Source organism: Phoca vitulina, unplaced genomic scaffold, assembly GCF_004348235.1.
Source record: "Phoca vitulina isolate PV1807 unplaced genomic scaffold, GSC_HSeal_1.0 scaffold38, whole genome shotgun sequence".
Classification (NCBI taxonomy): domain Eukaryota; kingdom Metazoa; phylum Chordata; class Mammalia; order Carnivora; family Phocidae; genus Phoca; species Phoca vitulina.
The window spans coordinates 15,970,690-15,997,248 of record NW_022589741.1 but is presented as its reverse complement, the minus strand read 5'-3'; the positions used below and the strand labels follow the sequence as shown (position 1 = coordinate 15,997,248).

The following is a 26,559-nucleotide window of genomic DNA, read 5'->3' as shown; positions in this document are numbered from 1 at the left end:
GGGAAATAAGTTGCTTGGGGCAACGCAGCTAGAGTTGTCGGCAAGCCAGGGCCCATTAGGATGGGTCTCCTAACTCCCCACTCAGTACTCCATCCATTCCATTGCACTGTGGTGTGGCTCGTTCTTCTATTCCTATCACTCCCATGGTCCTTACCTACCCTGGCTCCTGTCATAACTCAGCAGTAACCTTAATCCCACTATTCTAATGAAATTTCATCAAAAGAAAGGCCCCACTCCAAGTTCTCGATTACTGCACCCTGCACGGGGTGAGGTTTATGTCCAGATAAAGCACACATCTACTAGATATGATAACATAACATACTTGGCTTAAGAACCAGCCTTCGTATTTCCTTGACGTGTAGGAATGCACTCCAGGAGCTTGATATTTGCTCTTTCCCTCCCTCCCTCATTATAAGGAAGATAAATAGGGAGGGAAAAGCGAAGGTTTAGCCATGCCATGAAATCCCCATCCCACTGTATATTTTACAGTGGGTTCCAAAGGAAAGTAATGTAAGGAAGATGTCCTGCTTGTCCTGGACACACACACACACACACACACACACACACACACACAGCACCAGTTTGTGGCTGCAAAGCACTCCACAGATTAGTTCCAAGAGCTTCAGCTCCAGAAAGAGAGAACATAATATTTTTTTAGCACTTTAGAGATTAAAAAGCACTTTCAAATATATCATTTATTCTTCATGATAATTCAATGAGGGAAATAATCTTATCAAACGTTTATCCAGATATAGACACAATTAGGAGAATGTGTGTAACGTGCCCACCATCACACAGCCAGGAAGAACACAGCCTGACCTTCTACTTGGGGTGTTCACCTCCAGACCCTCCCCCTCTTCTGTCTGTACCACTCTGTGAGGCAACCCCATTGGGCATCCCCCTCCCGAATTTCCCACCCAGAAATGTACCTGCGGAAGCCCTGTCTGCTCTGTGTGCCAAATTGTTGTCACATGTGGGCCATGGTTGGTGTAAACATTTCCACGAGGGGAGCCTGAGACTGCTACATGTACGTGGGGCCTCCATAGTTATTGAAAGTAAAGGCTGCCACAAGTCTGAATGGGATTCTCTTTGGCATTTCCCGGGTAGCTGCCCGGCACCGGGAAGCCTGCCCCTGAGAGTCGGAGCATTGGTTATCAATGAAAAGTAAACGGTTTTCCCTGGTAGTTCTCATCTTTGAGAACAGTCTTCTAGTAAGGCTGAGGTCCTTGTGTCTTGCACTCCTGTGGCACCCCCAGATAAAGTGAGGCACCCCTCGTGACCCTCCAACACTGGGTCTACTCCAATAGCAGTGGCATCAGCTGGTCTCCTATGTGGCATGCTTGAAACACAGGTTTCCTGTCCCATAAAGGTCCCCTTCCCAGTTCAGTTTAGCGCAAAGAGCATTTAGTATGCGCCTACTGTATACTCCGGGGAATTAGCATCACAAAGACAAACGGGGGCCTCCCAGGTGAATCAGGAGACAGCTCACAGGGAGGAACCAGCTGCCGTGCAATGCTTGCAGTGATCAGAAGTGTGCACAGTGGTCGCGTGGAGAGACTGTCACTCACCGTGGCAGGGCAGAGCACTGCTAGAGATAGGGCAGTGAGGTAAGGAAGGCCCCACAGAAGAAAAGTCCTTCTGAGCAGTCCTGAACGGGGAAGGGGGCTCACCACGAGAAGGCAAAGAAGAGCATGCCAGGCGGTGGGAAGAGCTCGTCCAGAGTTGCAGAGGACGAGCGCAACAAGCAATTGAGCAGCTGCTATGTGGGGTAGGGAGAGGGAGACCGGGATGGGCAGCCGGGGCCCCTGGAAGTAGAGGGGAACAGCACGGAGAGACTGCCGTTCTGCTCCGTTATGCCAACAGTGGTGTGGAGTATGGGTTGGAAAAGGATACAACACAAGCAGGGCAGCTGGTAAAAGGGGGTCGAGTGCAACTGTCCAGCTAAGAACCGGTGAGGAGGCGCCCAAGGCCAAAACAGCACAGAGAGATCTGGGGACAGAAAACATGGTTCTACCCCTGAAGCTTTCTCCTTCATAACAAAGGACTGTCGATTTCGGGAATTCCCTGTTGGGTGCCCACAGGACCGAAAGAACCAACCCAGACACCAGTCTGAAAGGCCACAGCCAACCCCACTGCTGGATGGGTGATGGGGTGGAGGGCCGCTGGGGTTCCAGAAGGCATGCACTTGTGAGTTCACCCAGTTCTGCACTGTTTAATTTTCAAAAGCTAATTATTAATTTTAAATGAGAAGAAAAAGAAGATTAGAAACCAGAAGCACTCCAAATGTCATGTATCCATGTAGAACTTTTTAGTTTACGAGGTGTTAAAGTTAGTTGCAGAGTTTCTTCTTTTGCCTGGGGAAAGGAAACACTTGAGAGGTTTAGGGGCACGTGATGGCAATGCACACACACACATACACGTACCCGGATATTCCCGTGTGTACGTGTGTGTTTAGCAGTAAGTAATAACCCAAATCCTTCTCTTTTTGCATCTTAAGTCACCATCTACCAGCAGGCATGGCCTGGGATGTGGCCTACAGACCTCCCTTAGACCTTTCCGTGATGTTCTACGGTTTACAAAGCACTTTCAAACATGCAATTTTGGTTGATTTTCAGCATGTTCCCACGAGATTGAAAAGGCAGGTGATGTTATTCCCACCCTACAGTTGAGGAAAACAAAGTTGACAAAAGGTAAGAGATTTATCCAAAGTACATGGCTGGCTAGCAGGAGAACTAGGATCTGAACCCAAGTCTTCTGATTTAAAATCCAGCACATCTTTCGAATCCTTAGGATTCTTCCCACCGCTCCCGCATAAGCAGATTTTCAGTCCCAAAATTTCTCCCCTTGCAGCTCCAAAGATTTTTATTTCAGTTAGGGATAGATATTGATTGGTTTCATTTTGAACAGAGATCTTGCTAAAAGGTGACAGATACATCTCTACTTTCCCTTGAAGAGTCCCTGAAAGATAATTTAGTGAATGACTCAAGTCATAATTGTGAACTCCTTTTAAAAGCAATCATGCCCTCAGGGGGACAAAGTGTTTGGCTTCTGTTGGCCCAGGCACTAAACGGCCCCCAGTAGTTTCTTTTTGTTTGTTTGTTTTGGGGGGGGGGTTTGTTTGTGGTTTTTTTTGCAGCTCTGCTTTTTAAACTACTTTCTCACACCAGATTTTTATCTGCTACTGTTGGTATGTTTGCTTCTAGCAACCCCTATAGTAGCTCAAATTTGCAGCTTTTATTTGCTAAGGGCTGGAAAAACCAGATCATTAAGCTTATTACAACTGTTTCTAAAATAAAAATTTAAGGCTCTGAGAAAGGGTTTGGTTTTCTCCCTTCTTATTCTTAGCGGGGTTCTAAACAGGTGAGGCTTCGGGCTCTCTGCACTGCGGTAGCTCTATGGAGTTCTCTTTAACATTGGGCTCACCCTTTGGTTCTATTTTTATTGAATACATATCTATCCTGTTACCCTTATTAGCCAGGGATAGGGCTCCAGGGACAATGGTTGGCTGAACCCTTGCAATTGACAGCATAAGCTAAATTCTCTAAGGTTCGGGAGTCGTTACCAAATTTGTTATGAAAATGTTGGGTGAACTTGAGTCAAAGGATTCTCTAACCATCTATCTATTTCCCTACCTAGAAAAGGGAAATAATCTCGGATTCTTACCCAGGTCTCAAGGACTTGGGCTAAATGTCTGTAAAATATATTCCAAGGAAGGCGTTCCTTGCTTTTGCCCCCCAAAACAACATGAAGATAATGATGGTGCTCATTTATTACCTGGGAGACCTGTCTTGCTTGCTACGGCTTGCCCAGCAGAGCATGATGCTGTTACTTAGTAGGTGCTTATTAGATCCATGGGGAGGATTAATGCATAAATGCTTCCGACAATCCTAGAATACAGGAAGCTGGGTTTCAGAGAAGTCAAATGCCTTCCCAAAGGTCCTGCAGCCAGGAAGTAGCAGAGGTGGAACGCGAACCTGACTGGGTCCAGAAGCAACCCTCTTTCCACCGTATCATGCTTACTTAAAAAGCCATGCCGAACTAGGCTGATTTCCTTTCCTATCGGGTTCCTTGAAATGAGGATCAGGCGAATGCTGCAGTTATTGTATGTACGCACGTATGCATGTATGTATTACCCCTGGAGGTCAAGATGGGGTCATACGGTCGAGATAGGACTAATTAACAGGTCACTGCCATCCAGGAGGGACGTCTCCCATGGCATGCCACTGGACTCTGCGCATGGTCCAGTCTTGCTACGAATGTGATCAGTAAATGGGATGAAGATATAGCTTGCATACTTCATAAATCTCTGTAGGAGGAGCAGGGCTACCTAGTACTTTGCCCCAACATATCAAGATTAAAAAAAAAAAAAAATCTTGAAAATACAAAGGGAAGGATGGGAAGAAAGTAATAAGATAAAAACGTAGGAGCAAATATAAGAATCCTTTACTTAGAATATGAAAATGAGCTCTACAAGTTGAGGCAACAGTTAATATTTAAAAATACTTGAGAGACATTAATGAATTCTAAGAGCACGTAAGTTGACAGTGTGATATAATTATCTTTTAAAACAACCTGTAGGCTAGGCTGTAGTAACGGAAGTAGAGGATCGAGGGAGGTTCCCCTGTTTGACCGTGTAAGTTCCATGAAGACTGGCCAGCTACAGGTTTGTCTGCGCTTGGAATGACATTATCAGGGCATAACACAGATAGAGTACCTGCTCAATAAAAGCTTGTTGAATGAGGAAATGGATGAGTGAATGAACAAGGGACCCCACTGTGCTCTGGCCTAACCAGATGTCATCTGACAATTGGATCTTGCACACCTGTGGGTATTATGCCTAAAGAGGGTGATTGGTAGACCGAAATATACGCATATAAAGGCATGAAGGCACATAGGAATTCAAGGGGGTCATCAGAGCACTGAAAAAAAAAATACTTAAAATAACCTACTGCCCGTCGATTGGGTAATAAAAAAGTAAAATTGTACTGGAACCATAGAATTTTATGTGGTCATTAACAAAAATCATATAACGATATGTCTTGCCATGAAACAATCTATAAATCCCATCTTTAAGTTTAAAAAGAAAGTTGCAGAAGAATACACACAGTATAATTTATACACATATATGTACGTATATATGCATTTTCAAAAACCCACAAGCATTTAGACATTTCCATTTGTACCCATGTCCGTGCAAGCTCAGAAAGAAAAGTCTTCTAGACATATCCATGCCACACTGGGAAAAGGAGTTACCTCTGGGAAGAGGGCTGAGATGGGGCAGGATTCAAAAGTCTTCCTTTTTATCTCTATTATTAAATTTTTTTTACAACCAGAAGGTATTCCTGTATTATGTGTGTAATTGCTTTCAGGAAAGCGGTCAGAAACCTGATGTGTGGATCCACTGGGGGACTTGTGGATATCTGCATGTTAAGGGCAAGATTTTGGGGTAATAGCTCTTCTCGAATATGGAATGGCTCTCAGGTGGAGGGGAAGGACTCGGGGCCTGGAGTGAAGGCCAGCAGAGTGACAACTCCAGAGATGGTGACCACAGGGAGGTTGATTGGGGTCTAACAGGAGAAAAAAATGGCCGAATGGTGCCATCCTCTCAACCCTGGAGTGGGCTGCATTTTGGGCGGTGAAGCCGAACTCCCTGGGTGAGCTTTGGCAGAGACATGGGGTGAAGGGCCATCTGACAGGGGTGTGAGATAATTTCATTACATACAACTAATATTTTAACACCAAAAAAAAAAAAAAAAAAAGCAAAATCTCAAACGGTAAAAACTGAATATATTTAACTTCATAAAAATTTGCTCTATTTTCTTCTTTTAAAATGTCACCGCAGACAGTGAAAGCTTAGTCGTAAGATGTTATGTTATGAATAAGTAAGTGTATTGACATACAAGGTAGAAGGGAGGAAGAAAAAGCCTTTGTGGGGGACAGCAGTGGTCTGGGGAGCCGTTCTGGGAACAGGGGACCTTTGACCTATGGGATCCTTCGGCCCTGAGGCTCTGTGTGGCTTCGACTCACTCTAGAGTTAGAGATTCATCCCAAATTTGCTGATGAAAAATAGTCACAGTGATAGCAGGTGTCATTGGGTAATCCTGCCCCCACTGTTTCCATGAAGTGGCCAGGAGAGGGCAGTCCCAGGAGAGCCGCATTACCCTAAAGAGCCTTTGTTAAGGGGCCCCTTCAGGCTTGGGTTCCGTGGCTTGGTGCTGAAGCCCATCCTCAAAGCACTTAAAACCCTGGGTTGGTCAGAGTCCTCTATGCAGACCCTGGATCCCTAGACGGGGAGCCCTAGCACGGAGCAACCACTGAGCCTCAGCCAACAGCTCCTGGCTCCCGGGGCCCAGCCAGCAAGTGGAGTTGGGAAATATTTACCCAAAGCCAACTGGATGGAGCCCATGACATACTCTATTTGCATAATCCCAACAAGCTCACCTTCCTGGGGAAAGGGGTGAGTTTTTGTGGCTCACTTGCTGAGAAAAGGATGACAGGGAGCAGAGCAGCATGAAGAACAGAGGGTCTTGAAAAGCAGAGAGACGGAGTTCATGGTCCTCAGGACCGAGGGATGGCTGGGGAGGTGGGCAGGTTCATGCCAACTATCCCTCAATCCATTTATTTGGGAAACACTTGCCGAACGTCCACCCCGTGCCGGACACTGCTCTACTGTAATAAATAAAATACAGACCCTTTCCTCAAGTAGTTCACAGTCTGGTCCGAGAGACAGACCCACTCATGGTAGAAGCCTGTTGAGACACAGAAGGTCAAGGGGATGGCCCTGGGAGGCTGCCTGGAGAAGGAGACCTTTGAGCTGGGTCTGGAAAGATGAGTGAGAGCCTGACGGGGCAGGGGGTGAGAGTGGGTGTAGACGCCGGCGCCAGGGCTCACTCCAAACAGAGTCAAGCTGCCTGTGTAATTCCCGTTTCTCTCTACCTTCAGGACACCCCCATCACCTCCAAGAGGATTCTCCTTGGTTCTTCAGAGCACCCAAGCAAAACTTACGATGTCCTTGGGATCTGGGCAAGACGGCACCTGATGGCCTCTTGGGAAGTTGGACTCTCCGGATCCTGTTCCCTCCGAGGCCTGCCTGAGCATTCCCTGAGAATGCTGGGCCCTTGCTGAGTTGCCAGATCTCGGGCAAGGGCCGACCCCTAGGTCCTGCTGCTAGTCCCACTTTGCTCTATGCCAGCAAAGTGTCCGTCCCTCCCGCGCCCCTGGGCAAGGCCACGCTCTGGGAAGTACCCTGCTAGCCAGGAAGCTTCCCTCGGTGCTGCCAGACTGAGTGCAGAGGGGAAGCACCAAGTCCTCAGAAAGGAAGTTGGTTCCGGTTCATGTCAGAGAGGAAGAGACCTTGCCTTTGGGTAGCTGCCTTGTTTCTTCCTGGAGATAGAATGCTATTAACCTGTTCTGGCCTGCTCTCGCCCCAGCAACTCGATGGCTCCTCTCTTTGAGGGTCCCAGCCCAGAGCTAGGGGGCGCAGAAGCACCCCACCCCTGCCCACTGCAGGAATCCACGTTTACCCCCAGGGACCGGGTGTCCAAATCTTTCCAGGCCTCATTTACCAGCCACACGAGTGGTCTACAAAACCTACTTCCCAGTCCTCAGATGAGCCCATCCAGACAGATGGGATAAAGTGTAAAGTTGAAACATTGTTCTTGTAAGGATCCCACACGTTCTCCGAGAGATGTCACGGGACAGATTAACATATAACTCACTTTAAGCAAATAAATGCTATAGATGATGTTTGGTTCTAACCGACTGTAAAAGGGCATTTTTCATTATTTGAAAAGATTCAGTCTAGGGGTGCCCGGGTGGCTCCGTCAGTGAAGCGTCTGACTTCAGCTCAGGTCATGATCTCAGGGTCCTGGGATCGAGCCCCGCATGGGGTCTGCGCTCAGCGGGGAGCCTGCTTCTTCCTCTCCCACTGCCCCTCCCCCTGCTCGTGCTCTCTTTCTCTCTCAAATAAATAAATATAATCTTTAAGTTAAAAAAAAAAGATTCAGTCTAATATTCCTTTAAATAGCAGGCTCTCTTGGTGAAGAAAATAAGATTTAGTTTATAAAACTTCAACTTATGGGCATATCAGGAACCACCCTCTTAGGTATAGTGAGATAGTGAGACAGGCCTGTGTTTACCTGGCACAGACCAAGTCTGGCCTATTTTTCTTATTGTTGCTCCAGTAATGGGCTGAGTCAGGTCCCAGGGCACAAGGAAAAAGCCTCAGAGGAAGGCCAGCAGTTGGGGGAATCTGAGCAGAACTGCCATCTGGAATAAGGTGAAGCCCAGGCCTCCAGACCCCTGTTACTGCAAGAGCACCGATAACTCAAGTCTGTCGAGCATTTACCGTGTCCCAGATACTCTCCATTCAAAATCTCATTGAATCCTCCTCTTGACAATGCTCTAAGGTTCGTGCTATTATTTCCCCCCATTTTACAGAGGCAGAAACTGAGGCTGAGAGTGAAGTGACCAGAGGACACAGAGCCTCTTGGTAGAGCCAAGATGAGAATCCAGGTCTGTGTGATGCCGGAGCTGGACCTCTGACCAGCACGCTGTCATCTGTGAGCCTCAAACCAGGGACACCCTGCAGCAGTCCACACCAGGAGAATCTGGGTGCCAGCCCAGGAGAGGAGCCGCCAAGAAACAAAAGCAAAACAGGATGTGAACCAAGGATCCTTGGGGGTTGCGAGCCAAGGGGATTTTAGTGGCCACACAGGGCAGAGGAGCTTGACGTGCACCCAAGCAGCAGAGGTCCAGGGAACTATGGGCACAGTGTGGGCAGCTGCGATTAGCAGAACCAGCTGGATCTGGAGACAGCAGACCAGCACTGAAGACAGTGCCTATCGGCAAGGAGACACTGCATCGAGGTAAACTGAATATGCCCTGGCTCGACCACCTCCCTGCAAGTCACTTCACCATTTTAGGGAACTGAACCCTGAGCCCTGGGAGCGGCCTTCAAAGCCATTCTCGGGGCTGGACCCGGAGAAGGAAGTTTGAGATGGAAAAGTGTATTTTCAGCTGCAGCTGTGAGTCTGGGAGAAGTAAACTCCTGGTTACTAGAGCTGCCTTGACAGCCCTCTGACTCGGGGGCAGAGAGAAAGCCAGGTCCCACCCCCTGCCCTGCAGGCACATACCCAGGCAAACACTCCTCTCCCTGCACCCTTCTCACGCACAGGCCCAGGGAGGGGGTGCTTCTCGTGGGGCCAGGGGAACCCTCTGGGTGGGAACCCTTCTTTACCCCACCCTTCACCTGGCACCCTTCCCTGAGCCTGCAGATGCTATCTCTGTCATCCTGGCTGGCAAGCCGTGGCTGTGAGAGGTCTGCAGGAGCTGGTAAAAGTGAGAAGGTTCTGGAAATGTGGAAAAGTACTGTACCCGTGTCGAACGACGGGCTCTGGGTAACGTGAGGTCATGTCTCACCCACAGGAGCGTGCTCTCTCTCTCTCTCTCGCTCTCTCTCTCTCTCTCGCTGTCTGGTAGTCAGAGAGACCTATTGTGAATCTGAGCTCCACCTTGGGTAACTTACTTCACCTCTGAGTTATAGTTTCCCCAGCTATCTAATGGGAATAATAATGCTCACCTCACCAGGCTGTCGTAAGAATTAAGTAATAGCGAATAGGATATAACTCTATGTAAAGTGCCCGGAGCATTCCATCATCCTCGGTTTGAATCCTGGCTCTAAGCAAGGCCCTTGACCTTTCTGAGACCCAGTTTGCCCAGCTGTAAAATAAAGAGCATAAAAGCTACTGCTCTGGGTTGCTGGCAGGTTTAAATGAGATACTACTTATGAAGGACTCAACCCAGTGTGCTCATTAAGCCGAGGGCTCGGGAAATGGTATTAGCTTCTTCGGTGATTGGGGCCAAATCCCGCTTCCCTTTCAACACGGCTGCTCCAAAAAGACTCCTGCGTGAGAGGGGGAAGGGCTGGCCCTTCACCGGAGTCTGCATCCACCAAAGACAACTCACTGAAATCTCCAAGGGAAGTCCACCTCTGTATCCCTGCAGAACCAGGGAGAGGGTCCGGATGCTGGGTGCCTGGCATCCTTGCTGCTCTCCATCCCGCACCTGCGCAGAGAGGAATAGTCCATCTCCGTGCCCCGTCTAGACGCATCCAGCCAGTGCTGGAGCCAGGGCCCCAGAGGGGCTTTGCGGTGGTGGCGCAATCAGGTAACCCGGACTGCACTAGGGACAGGCCTCCTGAGAATCCACAGCTGCTCCTGCACTCCTATCTCCTCCTCCCTGCCCTGCTCTCAACAAGGCTCGGCCCATCCATACTGGGGCTGATGCCCAGGGCCATAAACGCTAAGCAGCTGACATCTGAGCCTCGAGCCAAAGAGCCAAGCATGGCTGGCAAAGGAAGACAAAGTCCCACCTCTCCAAAAGCAAAGACACTTATCAAGGGCTTCCCACCCAAGCCTGGGGTGGGTGGGAGGCTTAGCTTGCGAGCTCAGGGATCGCAGAAAAAAAATTACCATTCTAGTAGCATCTGCAGCTCATCTAAACTGGGGCGAGCCCAGCTCAGCAGCCACACAGGGAGAGAAGAGGACGAGAAAATTATGGGTTCGTCAGAAAGTAATAGGAGCTAATGTTTATTGGTCGATTACCGTATGTCAGAGACCATGCCGAGTTACATATCTCAGCTGTAATTAATCCTTACGACATGCCTAGGAAGGAGAAACTCTCACTGTTGTCAGCTTCGGATGAGGAATAGAAGCACAATACAACCGACTCAGCCCTGCTGTCTGATGCCTCCCCCAAGACAAGTAGGGCTGTGGAGGGGGCGAGGCCGGGCCTTCTGGAGTCCGGCGGGCTGGCTTTCAGCTCGCCTCTGGATGGCGTGACTGCAGGAAATTCTTTAACCACTCAGCGCCTCGGTTTCCTTATCTATAGGCCTGGAATGACCCCATCTGCCTCACAGGGTTGCCAGAAGTATTTAATGGAATACTGGATATTTGGCATTATAATAATAGCTAATAATGCATTTTGCACTCAGGGCCTGCACACAGGCAGGATCCAGTAAATACGATTATTGTTATATTATCTTGACCACAGTGGGGAAATCCCTCTGGAGAAAGGAGTCATTTAATCTTACCCATCACCTCCTGACGAAAAATTAATTCTGCAGCACATCTAGCTAAGCCATTCGATGAGCCCAGCTTAACCCCTGTTCCGGCAGCCCTGGCTGACATAGCCCTTGTCCTGATATTTTTAGGAATTTCTCAGACCTGTCTCCCTCACTGGACAGCAAGTATGTTCTCCGAGGGCAGAGGCCGCGTGTGTTCTTTCTGGGGCGCCTCCTTCCACTGCTGGGGAGCCTCTGTTTTCCACTACCTTGTATTTCTACACAGCCACGGGTAAATCTTGCTCTCCTGGTGGAAGGGACCTGTCCCCCTGGTGGGTCAGCTGTCCTTACTGGGGATGATGGCCAATCTGGAAATCATTTTCTTTTCTTTCTTTCTTTTTTTTTTAAGATTTTATTTATTTGTCAGAGAGAGAGAGAACACAAGCAGGGGGAGCAGCAGAGGGAGAGGGAGAAGCAGGCTCTCCACTGAACAGGGAGCCTGATGTGGGACTCCATCCCAGGACCCTGGGATCATGACCTGAGCCAAAGGCAGACCTTAACCAACTGAGCCACCCAGGCGCCCCTGAAAATCATTTTCTGAAACCTGTGGGGTGGTTTTTCTGGCTAATGGGGAGGCCTGATTTGCATTTACTGGGCAGAGAGCAGGCATTCCAGACCTGCTGCAATGCAGAAGGACATATTGAACAAGAAACACTTATGTTCCGGGCAACTTTCATTCAACTTCCAAATGCCCCACTGGACATCTGTGTCAGTGAGTAGCCTGCCTATAATCATGGGAGCCTAGAACCCAATTCATTTTTTTTATAGGAGCACCAAGTATCTTTTGCATACTTTTAATAGGCACTGGCTTTTTTCTGGGGATGCCATTTTCTGTGTAAATTGAGGAAAGATTTCTATCTTATTTTGTTGGGACCTTTATGCAGAGTTAACATTTTGGAAAATCATGGTTTTTGAGCTGCCAATAGAACATGCCATTATCAGTCTGTGTTTGTGTCTGTCATCTGAGCACTAGCATGCTACTGGCCCGGTGAACCCTCCTGGGGAGTGTGCCCAAGGATTTCCTTGTTGAAATATCTATTATTTTATTTTAAATTCTTTTTCATTCTTTTATTCAAATCAGAGCATCCTGTGGATGTTTGTGTTTTCTATAAATTCCATTCTAGGAGATTCAGGGGGCTTTCTAGAATCCTCGTTCCAAGGGACATTGGGTCTGATAAGGCTGAGAACCACAGTTTTAGAAGTAAGTGGGTGTTTGGGGGTTGGTCCCTTCTGGTCCCTCTGTTCAGAACTGCCTGTTGGCTAGCAGGGGACTTTAAGGTCTGTCCTCCCCCAGATCTACACCTGTGCCTGGACGCTGTATTTAATTCTGCAGTAAGGTCTTTGGAAGCCCACTGTAGCCCTTACATCAAAACCATGTCCCCGACACAGTTCCGTCAGGCTCCCGGATCTGATTTTCAATTGCTTTGGCACCTCAGAGGGGAAAACAACGAAGGATGTTCTGTATCAGCACTTGAGGTTGGGCAAAATGCGGTTTGCAGACTCCTCATCTTCTTCTGTCTCTTAGCCTGCCCCCGCACCCCCGTAATCCTGTCTCTACTCGGAAGCGTGGAAGCAGAAGCTGGGTGCCCCGCAGAGGGAAACCAGCCTCAGAGGACCGACAGTCTTGCCATCCTTAATTCCCACCCCCGCCCCCAGGGTCCTACGGGGAGATGTCAGAGCTGCCCTCCGGCTCATTACCCTGACCCATGCCTGGCGATGTGTGCCTGCCCAGCTTTCTGAGACCTGCAGAACCAGCCCCATTGGCATTAATATTACAGCGCAGGGGACCTCCCTCTCTTTCGCTGCCTCCTCCGCTGTGTTTTCTTCCCCACTGGCAGGGAGCTCCTGTGGGCAGGACCCATGTTTAGTCCCCTCTGACTCCTCACTACCCACCGACGCACAGGTCCGTGGTACGAAATGGCTGAACTTGGTCATTCAGTTCCTTACCTTGCCGCCTGGTGCTCAGCCGTTCCGGTGCTGGCTCTCCCGAGGCTGCTCCCTGAGCTCCCAGGGGCGAGCGCCGAGTAGGCTGTCCCGGCAGACCCTCCCTTGCCAGCTCGAGAGCCTGGTCTGGCCTGGCCTGTGGTTCTCCTCCTGGGCCTCCCTGGAGAAGCCTCTCCATCATTCTGGACCCTCAGAGACCTTTCCTTGGGCTGAATTTTGTTGCTTTTAGAGAAGATGCCTCACTGAGCCAATTAAACAGTACAAATCAACACATACTGGGAGCAGCCAGAGAACCAGGGTGGTTCACGCTCAAGAAAACAGTGAAGGAAAATCCCATTCAATTTAAAGCTAAATGTTATATGGGGGCACGCTGGGGTAACTGCTCTTGGCTGGCTGGCATGGGGGAATCATCTATTGGTGCAGGTGAGCTGAGAAAGCTATCAAGCCTAGGACGGAGAGAAAACCCCAGGTCACTGATTCTCAGCTTTGGTGGCAGGAAGCTTAGGGACAAGGACAACTGCCAACTTGCGTCAGATATCCTTCTGGCCTCAGAGAACTTTTGGAGTCTTCTAGCAAAGTGGCACTCAACAACATATGTGGAAACATTGCTCTGATCTGTCTGGTGGAAACTTGTGGCCCGGGGGGAGCGAGGGATCCAGAAGTCACCAGGACAGAAGAGCGTGAGGCTCCCCAGGGGCGCACCTGTCACTGTGGACTGTCCAAGCCCCCTGAAGCCAATTCTACCTTCCAATGTCCTTCTGAAGCTAGCTGTTGGTCCAAAGAGCAGGGAAGGGAGGCGAAGAGCTGTCCCCTGGGCTCCTGAACTCACTGACAGGGCACCCAGCCCTGCTACCCTCTCGGACGAGTCCTTCTCCTTTCCTAGGCTACCCTTTCCAGTGGGTCCTCTGTCTGCATTCTGTCTTTTCTGTCTCCTCTGCTGATGGCATTTCCTATCCCTCCCCAAGCCCACACCCACCGAGGTCTCCCCCGTCTTCCAAAGCCTTCCTTTTACAGTGTCTCCACTTTAGGCCAACACCCCACCCCTTTGTCACCTCATGAGCACATCTCCCTCATTTCCTTAACTCCGACTTGCCCCCCGCCTGCAGCAATCTGGCATCTGCTTTCAGCACACACACCAGATGAGAACATCGCTGCTCGTCTCACTGCCAAGCCAGAAACCGTGTTCAGGCTTTGGGCTCTACAATACCTCTGCAGTCCTTGACACTGTGGCTCTCCCCAGCGCCATGAAAATCTCTCCTTTGTGGGGGTGGTTTTCCTCCCCCCACCCCCACCCCCATCCCTTTAACCACGTCTTCTTCATCCTGTCTATAGGCACCCACTCCTCAGCCTGTCCCACATGTGATTCTTCTGCAGGTCTTCCCAGCATCCCCATCCCATTCTGCACACCATCTCTAGGGGGCCTCCCTCCCTCCCACCATTTCAGTTAACACGATGCAATGGTGACTCCCTGATAGGTGTCCTGACCTGTGCCCCGGACTCCAGATCCCGATTTGTCACTGTACTGGTACCCATAGCCTTCCAGCTCCTTCCATCGTCTGGACATACTTGTTCTACCTTCTGGCTTCTTGGGCTCTGCTTGCAGTCCCTCCAATGCTTAGCATCCCAAATCAGAAATCTAAGAATCATGCTGGACGCTTCCCATTCCTTTGCCATCTCGTCCAACCTGTTGCCAAAATCCTCTTGATCTTCTCTCAGAGCTCTCTCTGAAATCTGAGCCTCTCCATGCATACTGACACGGTCATAAACATAGCGAATACGTACACAGTTCCTAGGTTCTAGACACTTGTCTAAAAGGCACACGCCCTCTCATTTGACCTTTGCAACAACCCTGTGAGATAGGTACCATTAGTTTCCCCATTTTCCAGATGAGGAGAGTGAGGAACATAGAAGGTGAGGAATTTTCCCAAGGCCACACGATCACGATTCCAGCCCAGGCAGTCTGCCTCTGTGCTCGTGTGCTTGACCTCTTTGCTATAATGCCTCTCCTGAGCTTTGCCCGTTTCTTCATACCACAACAGCATTCCATGAGGCCTCTCCTTCGTCCTTCCTTCCCTCCTCACCCACACCCCCTCTAATGCCCTTCCATTAAATGAAACTAGTCACGCTAGAAAACGCCTAATGGCTCCCTACTGCCCACAGGAGAAAATTCTTTGGTGTGCATTCAAAGTTCTTCACAACGTGGCCCGACCCCCAACTCCTGCTTCCTCTGCCTCATCTCCCCCCATGTTCATCTTCTCACACTTCCCCTGAAGCCACGCCCTTTCTCAAGGGAGCCCTCACACTCACTGGCTCCTCTGCCTGGAATACTCTTGCCGCCCTTCTCAGCCAGCCAAATCCCTTACACTTCCCCTGTCCCCCACTTCAGACACCATCTCTTTGGTGATGTCCTCAGGCAGGTACCCAGGAGCTCAGCGCTACCCGTCTCTCATGGAATTCACTGAGCAGTTTTGCAATTTATCTTCTTACTCCTGACACACCCTCTCCAGCGCTTCGGAATGACTAAGTATTCAAAGAATGAATGATGGGCCCCAAATCCAGCCAGCTGGGTCCTTCTGCCTCTGCCCCTACATTCCAAACGATTCTTTTCACGGGATCACACAAAATCATAAAGACTGGAAAGATATCATGGGACTTATTTTCCCCCACTCTCTCCAGCTCAGGGTGAAGAAATGGACACTCTCTTCCCTATTTCTCTTCGAAGAAAAAAGTGAAAGGAGAGTGGAAGTCAAACCAACCAGTCTGAATAGGTCATGAAAGAAATAAGGGAACCTAACAGACAGATTGCGGGAGCCTGAGAGATCACCCCCTGCAAACTTCTTCATTTTATCCGGGAGGAAACTGAGGGCCAGGAAGATGGAGAGGTTTGTCTAAGGACAACGGCTAGTGAGAGGTAGAGAAATAGCATCGGCACCAGGACGCCTGCCTCCCCATCCAGGGATCTGGGCTTATCCTGTTGTCCCTCCACTTTCTTATCCTTCCTAGGGACGGCAGGGTAGCCCTGCCTCTGGGTACCTGGGTCTTCCCACAATTCTCCTCCAAACAGGCTCAGGCTGCTTTCCTGGGACCAGGAAGCTAACAGGCTCAGCGTGAAACTTCCTGATGAGCCAGTGTCCCTTGCTCATGCAACCGTAGGACTGTTTAGCCAGTATCTGGCTACAACTCCCAATTGCACCAACTGGCTTGAGGCTTTCCAACTGGGGCTTCACCGAGGGCAGAGGCTCAGCCTTTGCTCTCCGGTGTCTGCCAACCCCTTCCCTGTGCCATACCAGGCTGCTCCTCACAACCACCCTTTCTTCCCTTCCCCACACCCTCTGCCTCCCATTTCCTCCCAGTTAGTCACAGTGAGGTCACGCTCAGCCCCTGGCTCCCAGCCGCTCCCTGAGCATGGTGTGTGTGCCGGGAGCGGAGAGTGGAGAGACTGTAGAGGAGGATGCAGCAGGCCATCATGGGAAAGATGGGCTCTGGAGTGCAAGAGATGTGGGTTCGAATCCTGATTCTGCCAGTTGGCCAATCATGTGACCTTCGGCACATTAGTTCATCTCCCAAATCCTTCGCCAAAAAAAGGTGGGGCTGCCTGGGAGGCGCCTTCCTAGCCTGTCGAATGGGGATAGTAACCCTTGGTCTATAGTGAGAATTCAATGAGATAAAGTGCCCAAAGCCCCTTCCACAGAGCTTGACAGGCAGTGAATGTTGGTTTACTTCCCTCCCTGTGAAGTGTGGAGGGATGACGGTCAACGCAGCGGCTCAAGGATCCTGGGTGCCCACCTGTAGGTCTGCAGGCGAGCTGGTATGAACGTGAACCTGTGGGTGTCCGTGTCGGATGGCACTGAGGGATAGAGTGACTGGTCGCAGGGAGGAGCCATGGGCGGCGGAGCGGGGGTATGGATGTGTATGCGCATGAGCAGAGGAGTGCTCTGGCCTAAGAGTGTAAAGGAGTGTGACCTGGCTGAGCCTCTTTCTCCAAAATTCTCCCCTTCTTGAAAGGAAAGATCCGTCATGTCTGTTCTTGTCAGTAATGAGAAATCCAAAAACCCTTTCCAGGGGAGGGAGGAGGGAACAGCCCACCCCATGGGGCTCAGCTAAGTGAAGCAAATTCAAGCGAGGTCCACTCCTGGAAGAAGCCAGCATGCTTTCTCCCAACTGTTGGAGAAACCACACCCCAAAAGATGTTCAAAGAGCCAGGAACCTCTCTGGATGCTGCCTAAGGCCAGAGGGGCTGCCCCCAGCCTTGTCCCAAGCACAAGGGTTTCTCAAGCTTCCAAAAGATCACATAGGCAGTTCAACCCACCAGGCCTGTGGAGCAGGCCACCTCCGGACTGGGCTGGTGTGGTCACATCTTGGTGTGGAATGGGCTCCTCCCTGTGCATCTTCTCCAAGGGCCTGGGACAATGAAAGGTGGGTCCCAGGCTGCCATCCTGCCTCCTCAGGGTGGAAAGCACAGGGCACAGGCCCCATCCCAACCTGCTTAGGATTCTCCTTCAGGATCACAGAATCCTGGGGAATCTCCTCCATCCTCCCGCCCTGCAAGCAAACCTGGCAAAACTATCCCTGAGAGAAGACTCTGTCTCATATGCAAAGACCATGGGTGAGAAGCTGACTCTACTGTCTCTTTCCCTTGGTGGCTGTTCCGGTGTTTAATGACCATGTTGGTGGCAAGTCCTAAGTCTGAAGCCTCTCTCTACTTTAGGCCTCGTGTACAGAGAGAGTAGTTTGCCTCCACTCGTTAGATGACTTCCACAGTAAACAAAATGCAAAACGCCTGAGAGGTTTTGGCTTGGGACTCCAGATTATTGCTCTCTCTGACCATGAAGGATGTACCCAGAAAGTACCCAGCCCTTTAGGAAACATTAGTAGTGACTTCAAATCACTGTATAGATAAAGGAGTCTGATCTCCAGTCCCACCTCAGACTGTCACCTAAACTTGGACGCAGAATATCAGAGCAAGAAGGAACCCGTGATTCTCCAATGCACCCCCACATCAGGATTTTCTGCCCTTCCACCGCACTCTTCTCTGCCTGACAGAGTCCTACTCACCTTTTAGAGCTAGTTCAAATATTACCTCCTCCATGAAGCCCGCCCTGAGCTCCCAGGAAGAATGAACTCTTTCCATTTCTGTTTGACACCATGCTTTCTACACACCTCTAGTAAAGCAGGGTTGCGAGTGTATTAGAATTATTCCCTGAGGAGTCTCTCTCTCCTCCCTCTCCTTTTATCTCTCTCTTGCACCCTCCATGCTAGACTATAAGCTGCAGCAGGGCAGAGAGCATGTCTTAATTTTCTTTGTATTCCCACACCTGGCATAGTGTATATGCCCCACCCCACCCCCGGCCAAATTTAGGGAATCAATTAATTTTTCAGCTGAGAAAACTCAGACCACCTTAGCTTTCCTCCCGCCAACATACCCTCCCACATCTGCCCTGGCATCATGCCCTGTCCGAGCCCTCTCCCCCCGGCTTCCCGCCAGCCTGATCTCAAGGGGGAAAGTCCCCTCCCTCTGCTCCATCCTTCCCTTCACATCTGTCCATCCCGCACTCTGTCCAACACCATCTGCCCCCACCTGAAGCCCTCCCAGACTAACTCGAACCCCACACGACTCGGTTTTCTTCAAAGGCGCCAAGCTTGTGTCTACACTGTCCCACGGAGACAGGTTATACACTTTGTCCTGGCCTCTCTTGTTCTGTTCCTCCTGTTTTGTCCCCTATCTTCCCCTTTCAATCGGGAGTTCCCTGAGGGTCTCAGGTCCTCCATCCTTGGTACCTCCATACATTCCTCTCTGAACAATTGGTCCACACAGACCGACTCACCCAAGAGGCAACTCGGACTAAACGCCGTGACGGAAAGAGAGCTGTGGTTTTAGATTCTGCACCACATCAGGCGAGTACTTAGTCCTAAATAAGTGCTCCAGGTGTCAGCACTCTTTTGAGGGGATAGTGGGGACCCCAACGTTGGCTTGTTGACTGGGGAGGGGCTGGACACAAAGGCCCTTGATAGGCCCCTGAAAGCTACTGAGCCTATGAATAAACACCCTCAAACTTGACATAATCTTCTTTATATCTCCCGCACCTGGCGTAGTCTAAGTGGCCACCCCCCGCCCCTGCCCCTCAACATTTAGAGAATAAAGGTTGCTTTCTGAAAGACCTTACCTGCCTGTTGAAATCTAGGCCATTTCGATCATTTCCTGAAAGAGATAAAAACGAAAATATGAGTTGTTAGTGGGATTGGGACGAACTGAAGGTTAGAGGGAAATGGCAATGTGGGGGAGGAGCTTGTCTAGATTTTGAAAAGGAACACCCGCTTCCCCTGTGGCCAGGCTCTTCCTACTTATCCTGTTTCCCGGAGAGGTCTTTGGAAAATCTCCTCCAGGGTGGTGGATAACCAGGAAGAGTGACTTGTCCGAGGTCACACAGAGTCACCCGGGATGGAAATTGACATCCCGGAGCGCACGTTCTGTGGCACTCCTTCAGACAGATAACAAGCTGTCGTGGCTAAGCAAGGGATGACCGGCCACCTAACACGGCTGCCCCATCCCAGTCCTCCTGGGGACATGACACCTAAGTCATGTCAGATAGACAGGTGTCTGTCCTTGCTTTCTCCCCTCTGGCTTTCATTTCTTGTCTGTTCATCTCTTTCCTTTTATAACGGAACAAGTTATGGTGGGAGAAGTAAATGTGTGCTTAATAGAGAAAAATATTTGTTATAGAGAAGTATAAAGTAGCAGAAAAATCACTCTGCCGAGGGGCAGCTATAATTCATATTTTTGTATATGTTATCATCTTTTTTTTATGTTTGTTTTTCCTCATTGATATTCACCACCCTGTATAAATTTTACCCTGCTTTTCCCAGTGAACATCATTAATATTTCCCCTCTACTATTAAGAGGCACCATAAATCTTTTATTTCTCCAACGCTTGCAAACATCGTTTTTAATGGTTCCCTAATATTCCATTCTGGGGACCATAGTTTGCTTAAATATACACCTGTTGTTAGGGGGACTTGCTTCTATTGTTAGCTATAATAAAGTTTCCTTTTCCTATAATTATCTATGGCAGTGGAGCGCCTGGGTGGCTCAGTCGTTGAGCGTCTGCCTTCGGCTCAGGTCATGATCCCAGGGTCCTGGGATCGAGCGGCATCGGGCTCCCTGCTCGGCGGGGAGCCTGCTTCTCCTTCTCCCTCTGCCGCTCCCACTGCTTGTGCTCTCTCCCTCTCTCTCTGTCAAATAAATAAATAAAATCTTAAAAAAAAAAAACCAAACCCCAAAACCGCCACCAAACTATGGCAGGAGCCACCGAACCAGCTTCCTTTATGCGCCATGGCTGGCTGGCTCTGTGACAGCAAGGACAATGACTACTGACTAAATACCATACATTCAGGGCACAGCACTGGGCTTAGTACATAACAGGGGTTCAAAATATACTGGTTGAATGAAAGAATAAATGGACAAGTGAATGAATTCAGAACTTTCAATCAGAAAATTCTTCTGCTTTTCATTGGCTCTTCAATAACTTTGGAATAAAGTCTCCATCCCTTAGCACAACACACAAATCCCCATATGACTGTCCCTCAGGATCCCACCTCGCTCCCTCCCAGGCACCCTGAGCTCAGGTGCAAACATACCAAGCCTGTCCTGTCTCCACACTTAGCCTTGCTCCACTCTGGACCCCAGGAGCCCTCGCTGCCCCTGCATGGCACATCATGGGACTCCTTTTCTGTGGGCTTTTCTCCTGCTAGTCTATGAGTTCCATGAAAATGGGGACATGACCTCCATTCTCAATGGCCACCACGGTTCCTAACATAGCGCAGTGTCTCAAGAAATGCCTGGTAGAACAATGAATGGGACCTAAGAGAATCCTCTGGAGTTTTAACTTAAACCCCTTGCCCTGCTCTGTTCTAAATGAGGATGGGGAAGCGTGCCCTTTCCTCTATGGTTGTGAGGGCATCTCCTCCAGCAACCAGGGCAGCAAGATGAGAGCAGAGGATGAAGAGGGATGGGGTCCTGAGAAGGGCATACGGGGAGATATGGAGTGACCTCTGGATAGCAGCCTGATTTTGAGATCAATGAAGATAATACGTAAAATCTGCAAGGGGAGCTAAAGGTAGGAAGGGCCCACAATCTGAAAGCAGTTGCACATAGACAGATAGACTTAAAGGCAAAATTGCTTTTACCTTTTTTTTCAATTGAGGTGTAACTGACAAATAACATTACATTAGTTTCAGGTGTACCGCATGATTCAACATTTGTATACATTGTGAACACGCTGATCATCACAATAAGTCTAGCGAACATTCATCACTACACATAGTTACACATTTTTTTTCTTCTGATGAGAATTTTTAAGATCCACTCTCTCAGCAACTTTCAAATATGCAATCCAGTTTTAACTACAGTCACCATGCTGCTCATTACATCCCCAGGACTTACTGTATTTTATAACTGGAAGTTTTGGCACCCTTTACCCATTTCACCTATCCCCACCCCTCAGCTCTGGCAACCACCAATCTGTTCTCTGTATCTATGAGCTTGGCTTTTGTTTTTGTTTGTTTGTTTGTTTGCTTGCTTGCTTTTGAGATTTCACATATAAATGAGATCATATGGTATTTGTCTTTCTCTGCCTGATTTATTTCCCTTAGCGTAATGCCCTCAAGTTCTGTCCATGTTGTCACAAATGGCAAGATTTCATTCTTTTTCATGGCTGAATAATGTTCTATGTCCCATGTTATGTGTGCATATAGACATATACACAGCATATTTTCTTTACTTATTCATCCACCAGTGGACACTTTGGCTGTTTCCATGTCTTGGCTATTGTAAATAATACTGCATTGAACTGGGGGGGGAGATATCTTTTTGAGTTAGTGTCTTCATTTATTTGGATAAATGCCCAGAAGTGGAATTGCTAGATAATCCGGTAGTTCTAGATTTTATTTTTTGAGGAGCTTTTATCTTTAAAAAAAAAATCCTTCCATGACATTGTAAAGTTGGCCTAATAAGGAGTAATTTTAAAACTTGACACAAGAGCAAATTCATTCATCCAATACGCATTTACTCAGCCCACACTAGGTACCAGGCACTGTTCTAGGCGCTGGGAATACAATCCTGGAGAAGATAGCAGAAGTCCCTGACTTCTTTTCGACTTGAGGAGACATAAAAGGAATAAGAAAACAAATATAGAATTTCATTTAGAGATAATTACTGTGGAGAACAATAATACTTTGTCAGGGGAAGGACGTGTCAGAGGCTGTTCATAAGCAGGTGGTCTGGGAAGGCCACTGAGGGGAGGTGAGGTTTTCACTCCATGAAGTGAGGACCCAACCTTTCGAAGGTCTGAGGAAGATCATTCCAGACAGAAGTATCAGGACCTAAGGCAAGAGCAGGCTTGCATGCTGAGGAATAGTAATGAGGCTAGTAGGGCTGAAGAATGGGGTAATCAGAGGCAAGCTGACGTGGATCTGGCAGACAGGTGATGGTGAAAGCTGAAGGACGACAGGAAGTGATAGAGGGTTTGAGCAGAGGAGTCACATGATCTGACTTCAGTGTTTAAACCTACAGTGATGAGCTGGTAGGGGGTTAGAGAGCAGGAAGCAAGACCAGTTGAGAGCCATTGCAGTGGCCCAGATGAGAAAGGGCAGCAGAGTGGAAGGGACAGCGACAGTGGAGGTGGTGAGAAAAGCTTGGATTTAGAATGTTGAATTGATAGCTGACAGGACTGGCTGATGGATGGGAGGTGGGGTGCAGGGAAAGAGAGGAATCAAGGATGATTTCTAGGGTTTGGCCTTTCTCGATGGAATAATCGGTGGTGCCATTACCAGAGATGGGGGTGACTCAGGGAAGGGCAGGCTGGGGGTAGAAGGTCGAAAGCTATGTTTTTGAAGGAGGTAAGTTTGAGATGCCAGTGAGATATCCCAGGAGAGGCAGGGAAGTGAGTTTGGACTCAGGAGAAGTGTGAGGTCAGAAGTATAACCTGGGTAGTTATCTGCTTATAGGTGGCATTTAAAGCCACAGGATTCAGTGAGGTTACAAAGGAACTGAGTCCAGATGAAGAAGAAAGAAAAGTCAAGACTGGGATGATGAGGAGGAGCCAGCGAAGGAGACGGAGAAAGAGTGGGCACTCGAGGAGGAGGAAGACCAGGCAAGGATGGTGACTGGGAGGTAAAAGGGGAAGATGTTTCCAGAAGGAGGTATTAATACAGTGAGAGAAACAGTGGAGGGCCAAAACAGTTTGACTTGGAGGAGGTCATCAGCTTTGTGGACAATTAAAGAAGGTCTTTGCTTTTGATTTCTGTGAATGCAATTATCATGTTGTTTATGAGATCCACAAAATGGAAAAGATGAGCAAGCAGAATTCAGAGTTTAATTTTAAAACTCACCAGCCAACAAAATTAATAATTTCTCTTGCCTAGAAGTTTTTCCATGGCCCTTCTCAAGAGGCCTCTTATCATGAGGATGCACCTGCTGCACTTGGAGCCTAGTGAGGACATTTCTCCTTCTCATCAAATTCATTCTTACCTGCATTGGTATCTGTACCTAATCTTCCTTGAAACCCAGCCTAAGTGAATGAGGTACCTGGTTGGCCAGGACCTCCCAAGGAGACTGGCCCCATGACACTCCAACAGAGTCAAGAGTGCCCTATAGCTCAGTGCTGGGCACTTAGGAAGGGCTCAGCTCCCCAGAGCCATTCCAGTTCTGATTCTGATTCTACTGCTAATGCTCTAGATTGAAAGATGACTGGTGAGCCGTTTCTGGGACTCAATTTATTCATCTTTGACACAGTGAGGTAGGTGCTCCTCTTTCAGGGAGAAATGAGAGGATGTAATTATCATATTAGGCGAAATCCTGGTCCACGATCATCAGAGACTTACTTTATACCCCTTTGCAATGCTCTGTGGAGAAGCAGCAAGGGCGTACTTGGAAACAGTCCTGGACTTGAAGTGGAGAACTGAGGTTCAAGGCTTGGTTCCATCACTCCCGGGCTGTGTGAGTTTGATCAAGGCAGGCAGCTCCAGAGGCTTCAGGCTTCTCAATGGCAAAATAAGGTCATAATTCCCATTCCACCCACTTTCCAGGATTATAGTAAAGCTCAAAGGAGAGAAAGCTGGTGACCATGCTTCGTGCACTGGGAGGTACTCCCCAGTTGTAGAGCTGGGCTCCAGACATCCTGGGCCATTCCCCTATCCAGGCTAAGCCTGGTCTTATGTTAGGGACTTTGCATGTGCTGTGCCCTTCTCTCCCTAGAAAATACACACTCGTCCTCTAAGACTAAACTCAAATGTCACATCCTCCATGAAACTTTCCCAAAGCAAAATATGGGATTTTCTCTGTGTTTCCACACCTCTTATTTATGACTTTTATTGCACATACCACAATTTTTAGACCCAGTGGTTCATGTGTTTGTTTCTCTCATGAAATCATGAGCTCCTAGAGGTTAGCATTATTATAAATCTTATTCATCTTTGAACCTCAAGTGCCTAAAAGTATCTAATACACAGTAGGTGCCAAATGACCATATGTTTGATCCAAATTACTAAGGAACTGCTCCAAAAACCAATCTTTGATTCTGACCTGAGAAAGTCACAGGTGCCACCATCTGCCGAAAGTTTGAACATATCATATTTCCAAGCCCTGGCTCCGTCTTTGGAAGGTAGCAATCACTTGCAGGAAAAACAAAGCAGGACAGACACACAGAAGGAAGAGTTGGAAGGACACCGAAGTCCAAACTCAGAGGGGAAGCACCTTGCAGAGGACACACAGCCTCAGAGAACTTGAATCAAGACCAAAGCTTGATTTCTCAACTCTTATACTCATACAGTTTTCCCAGTAAAGGCACTGCATGGGACACCTGGCTGGCTCGGTCAGTAGAGCATGTGACTCTTGATCTTGGGGTTTTGAGGTCCAGCCCCATGTTGGGCCTAGAGCTTACACAAAAAAAAAAAAAAAAAAAAAGACACTGCATCCAGTGGCCGACACAGAGAAACCAAGGGTTTGACTTTGATCAACAGCTTAGGTAAACAAATGTTGATCAAATTTGGAAATGATTCAAAGCAGAGAGGGAGATGAATGCAGAAAACTGGATGATAGAATCAGGATTAGAAAATATTTTGGCATGTTCTAATAGGAAGCCAAAACCAACAAGGTAAAATGTAACAGGAATAAATGTAAAGCCCTGTACTTGGGTTAAACAAAATCAACTGTATATATATATATATAAAAGACAGGGGAGGTCGAACTGTACACTTAGAAATGGTTAAGATGGTAAATTTTATGTTTAAATTTAATGGTTTATATTTAGTTTTTATGTTATGTGGTTTTTTTTACCTCAACAAAAATGAAACAGACAAAAAGTAAACTAGAGACTTTTATTTTTTAATTAGGGAATTCTGTTTTAACAAATAAGCTAGCCCAGAAATCTGCTTTTCTACTTTATGTTGGGTAGTCCACTAAAGTAGTCAAATTGCACAAAGTTATACCCAACTAGAAGACTATCTGCTACGTATGACCCAGCAATCCTACTTCTGGGTATATCTCCAAAGTAAATGAAAACAATGCTATTAAAGAGATATCTGCACCCCCATGTTCACTGTGGCGATATTCACAACAGCCAAGATATGGACACAATCTGTGTCCATTGATGGATGGATAGATAAAGAAGATGTTGTTTATTTAAACACACACACACACACACACACACACACACACAGGGGCGCCTGGGGGGCTCAGTAGGTTAAGCGTCTGCCTTCGGCTCAGGTCATGATCCCAGGGTCCTGGGATCGAGCCCCACGTCAGCTCTCTGTTTGGCGGGGAGTCTGCTTCTCCCTCTCTCTCTGCCCCTCCCCCCCTCGCTCATGCTCTCTCTCAAATAAATAAATAAATACATAAAATCTTAAAACACACACACACGCACACACACTGGAATATTATTCAGCCACGAGAAAAATGGAAATCCTGCCATTTGTGACAACATGGATGGATCTTGTGGGTATTATGCTAAGTGAAATAAGACAGAAAAATACAAATACTGCGCGGTATCACTTACATGTGGAATCTCAAAAAAAATTTTTTTTAAAAAGTCAAACTCATAGAAACAGAGCGTGAGAGAGTAGAAAAGTGGTTGCCAGAGGCTGAGGGAGTGGGGGGATAGGAAGAGGTTGGTAAAATGGTACAAACGTTCAGCTGTAAGATGAATAAAGTCTGAGGATATCATATAGAGCACGGTGACTATAGTTGATAGGACTCTACTGTATAATGGAAATTTGCTGAGGAGAACTGAAAGGTTCTCTCACATACAAAAAAATGTAAATAGGTGAGGTGATGGACGTGATAATTAACCAGATGGAGGGGATCATTTCCCAGTGTATACACATATCAAATCACCATGATGTACGCTGTGAATCTCTTACAATTTTATCACTTGCACGTCAATAAAGCTGAAAAAAACCCCATACTACGTGCTATAATTGGAAGCCTCATAAAAAGCTTT

The 26,559-nt window shown here is 48.2% G+C and overlaps 1 protein-coding gene across 1 annotated transcript in view; it reads right to left on the bottom strand.

Moving 5' to 3' along the window:
• The window catches only part of POU2F3 (POU class 2 homeobox 3), a 73,644-nt gene that overhangs the window by 25,481 nt on the left and 21,604 nt on the right, over positions 1-26,559 (bottom strand). Inside the window, exon 3 of the mRNA XM_032427954.1 lies at positions 19,231-19,265. Within this exon, the coding sequence (XP_032283845.1) occupies positions 19,231-19,265 (35 nt within the window). The remainder of the gene's footprint in view (positions 1-19,230; positions 19,266-26,559) is intronic.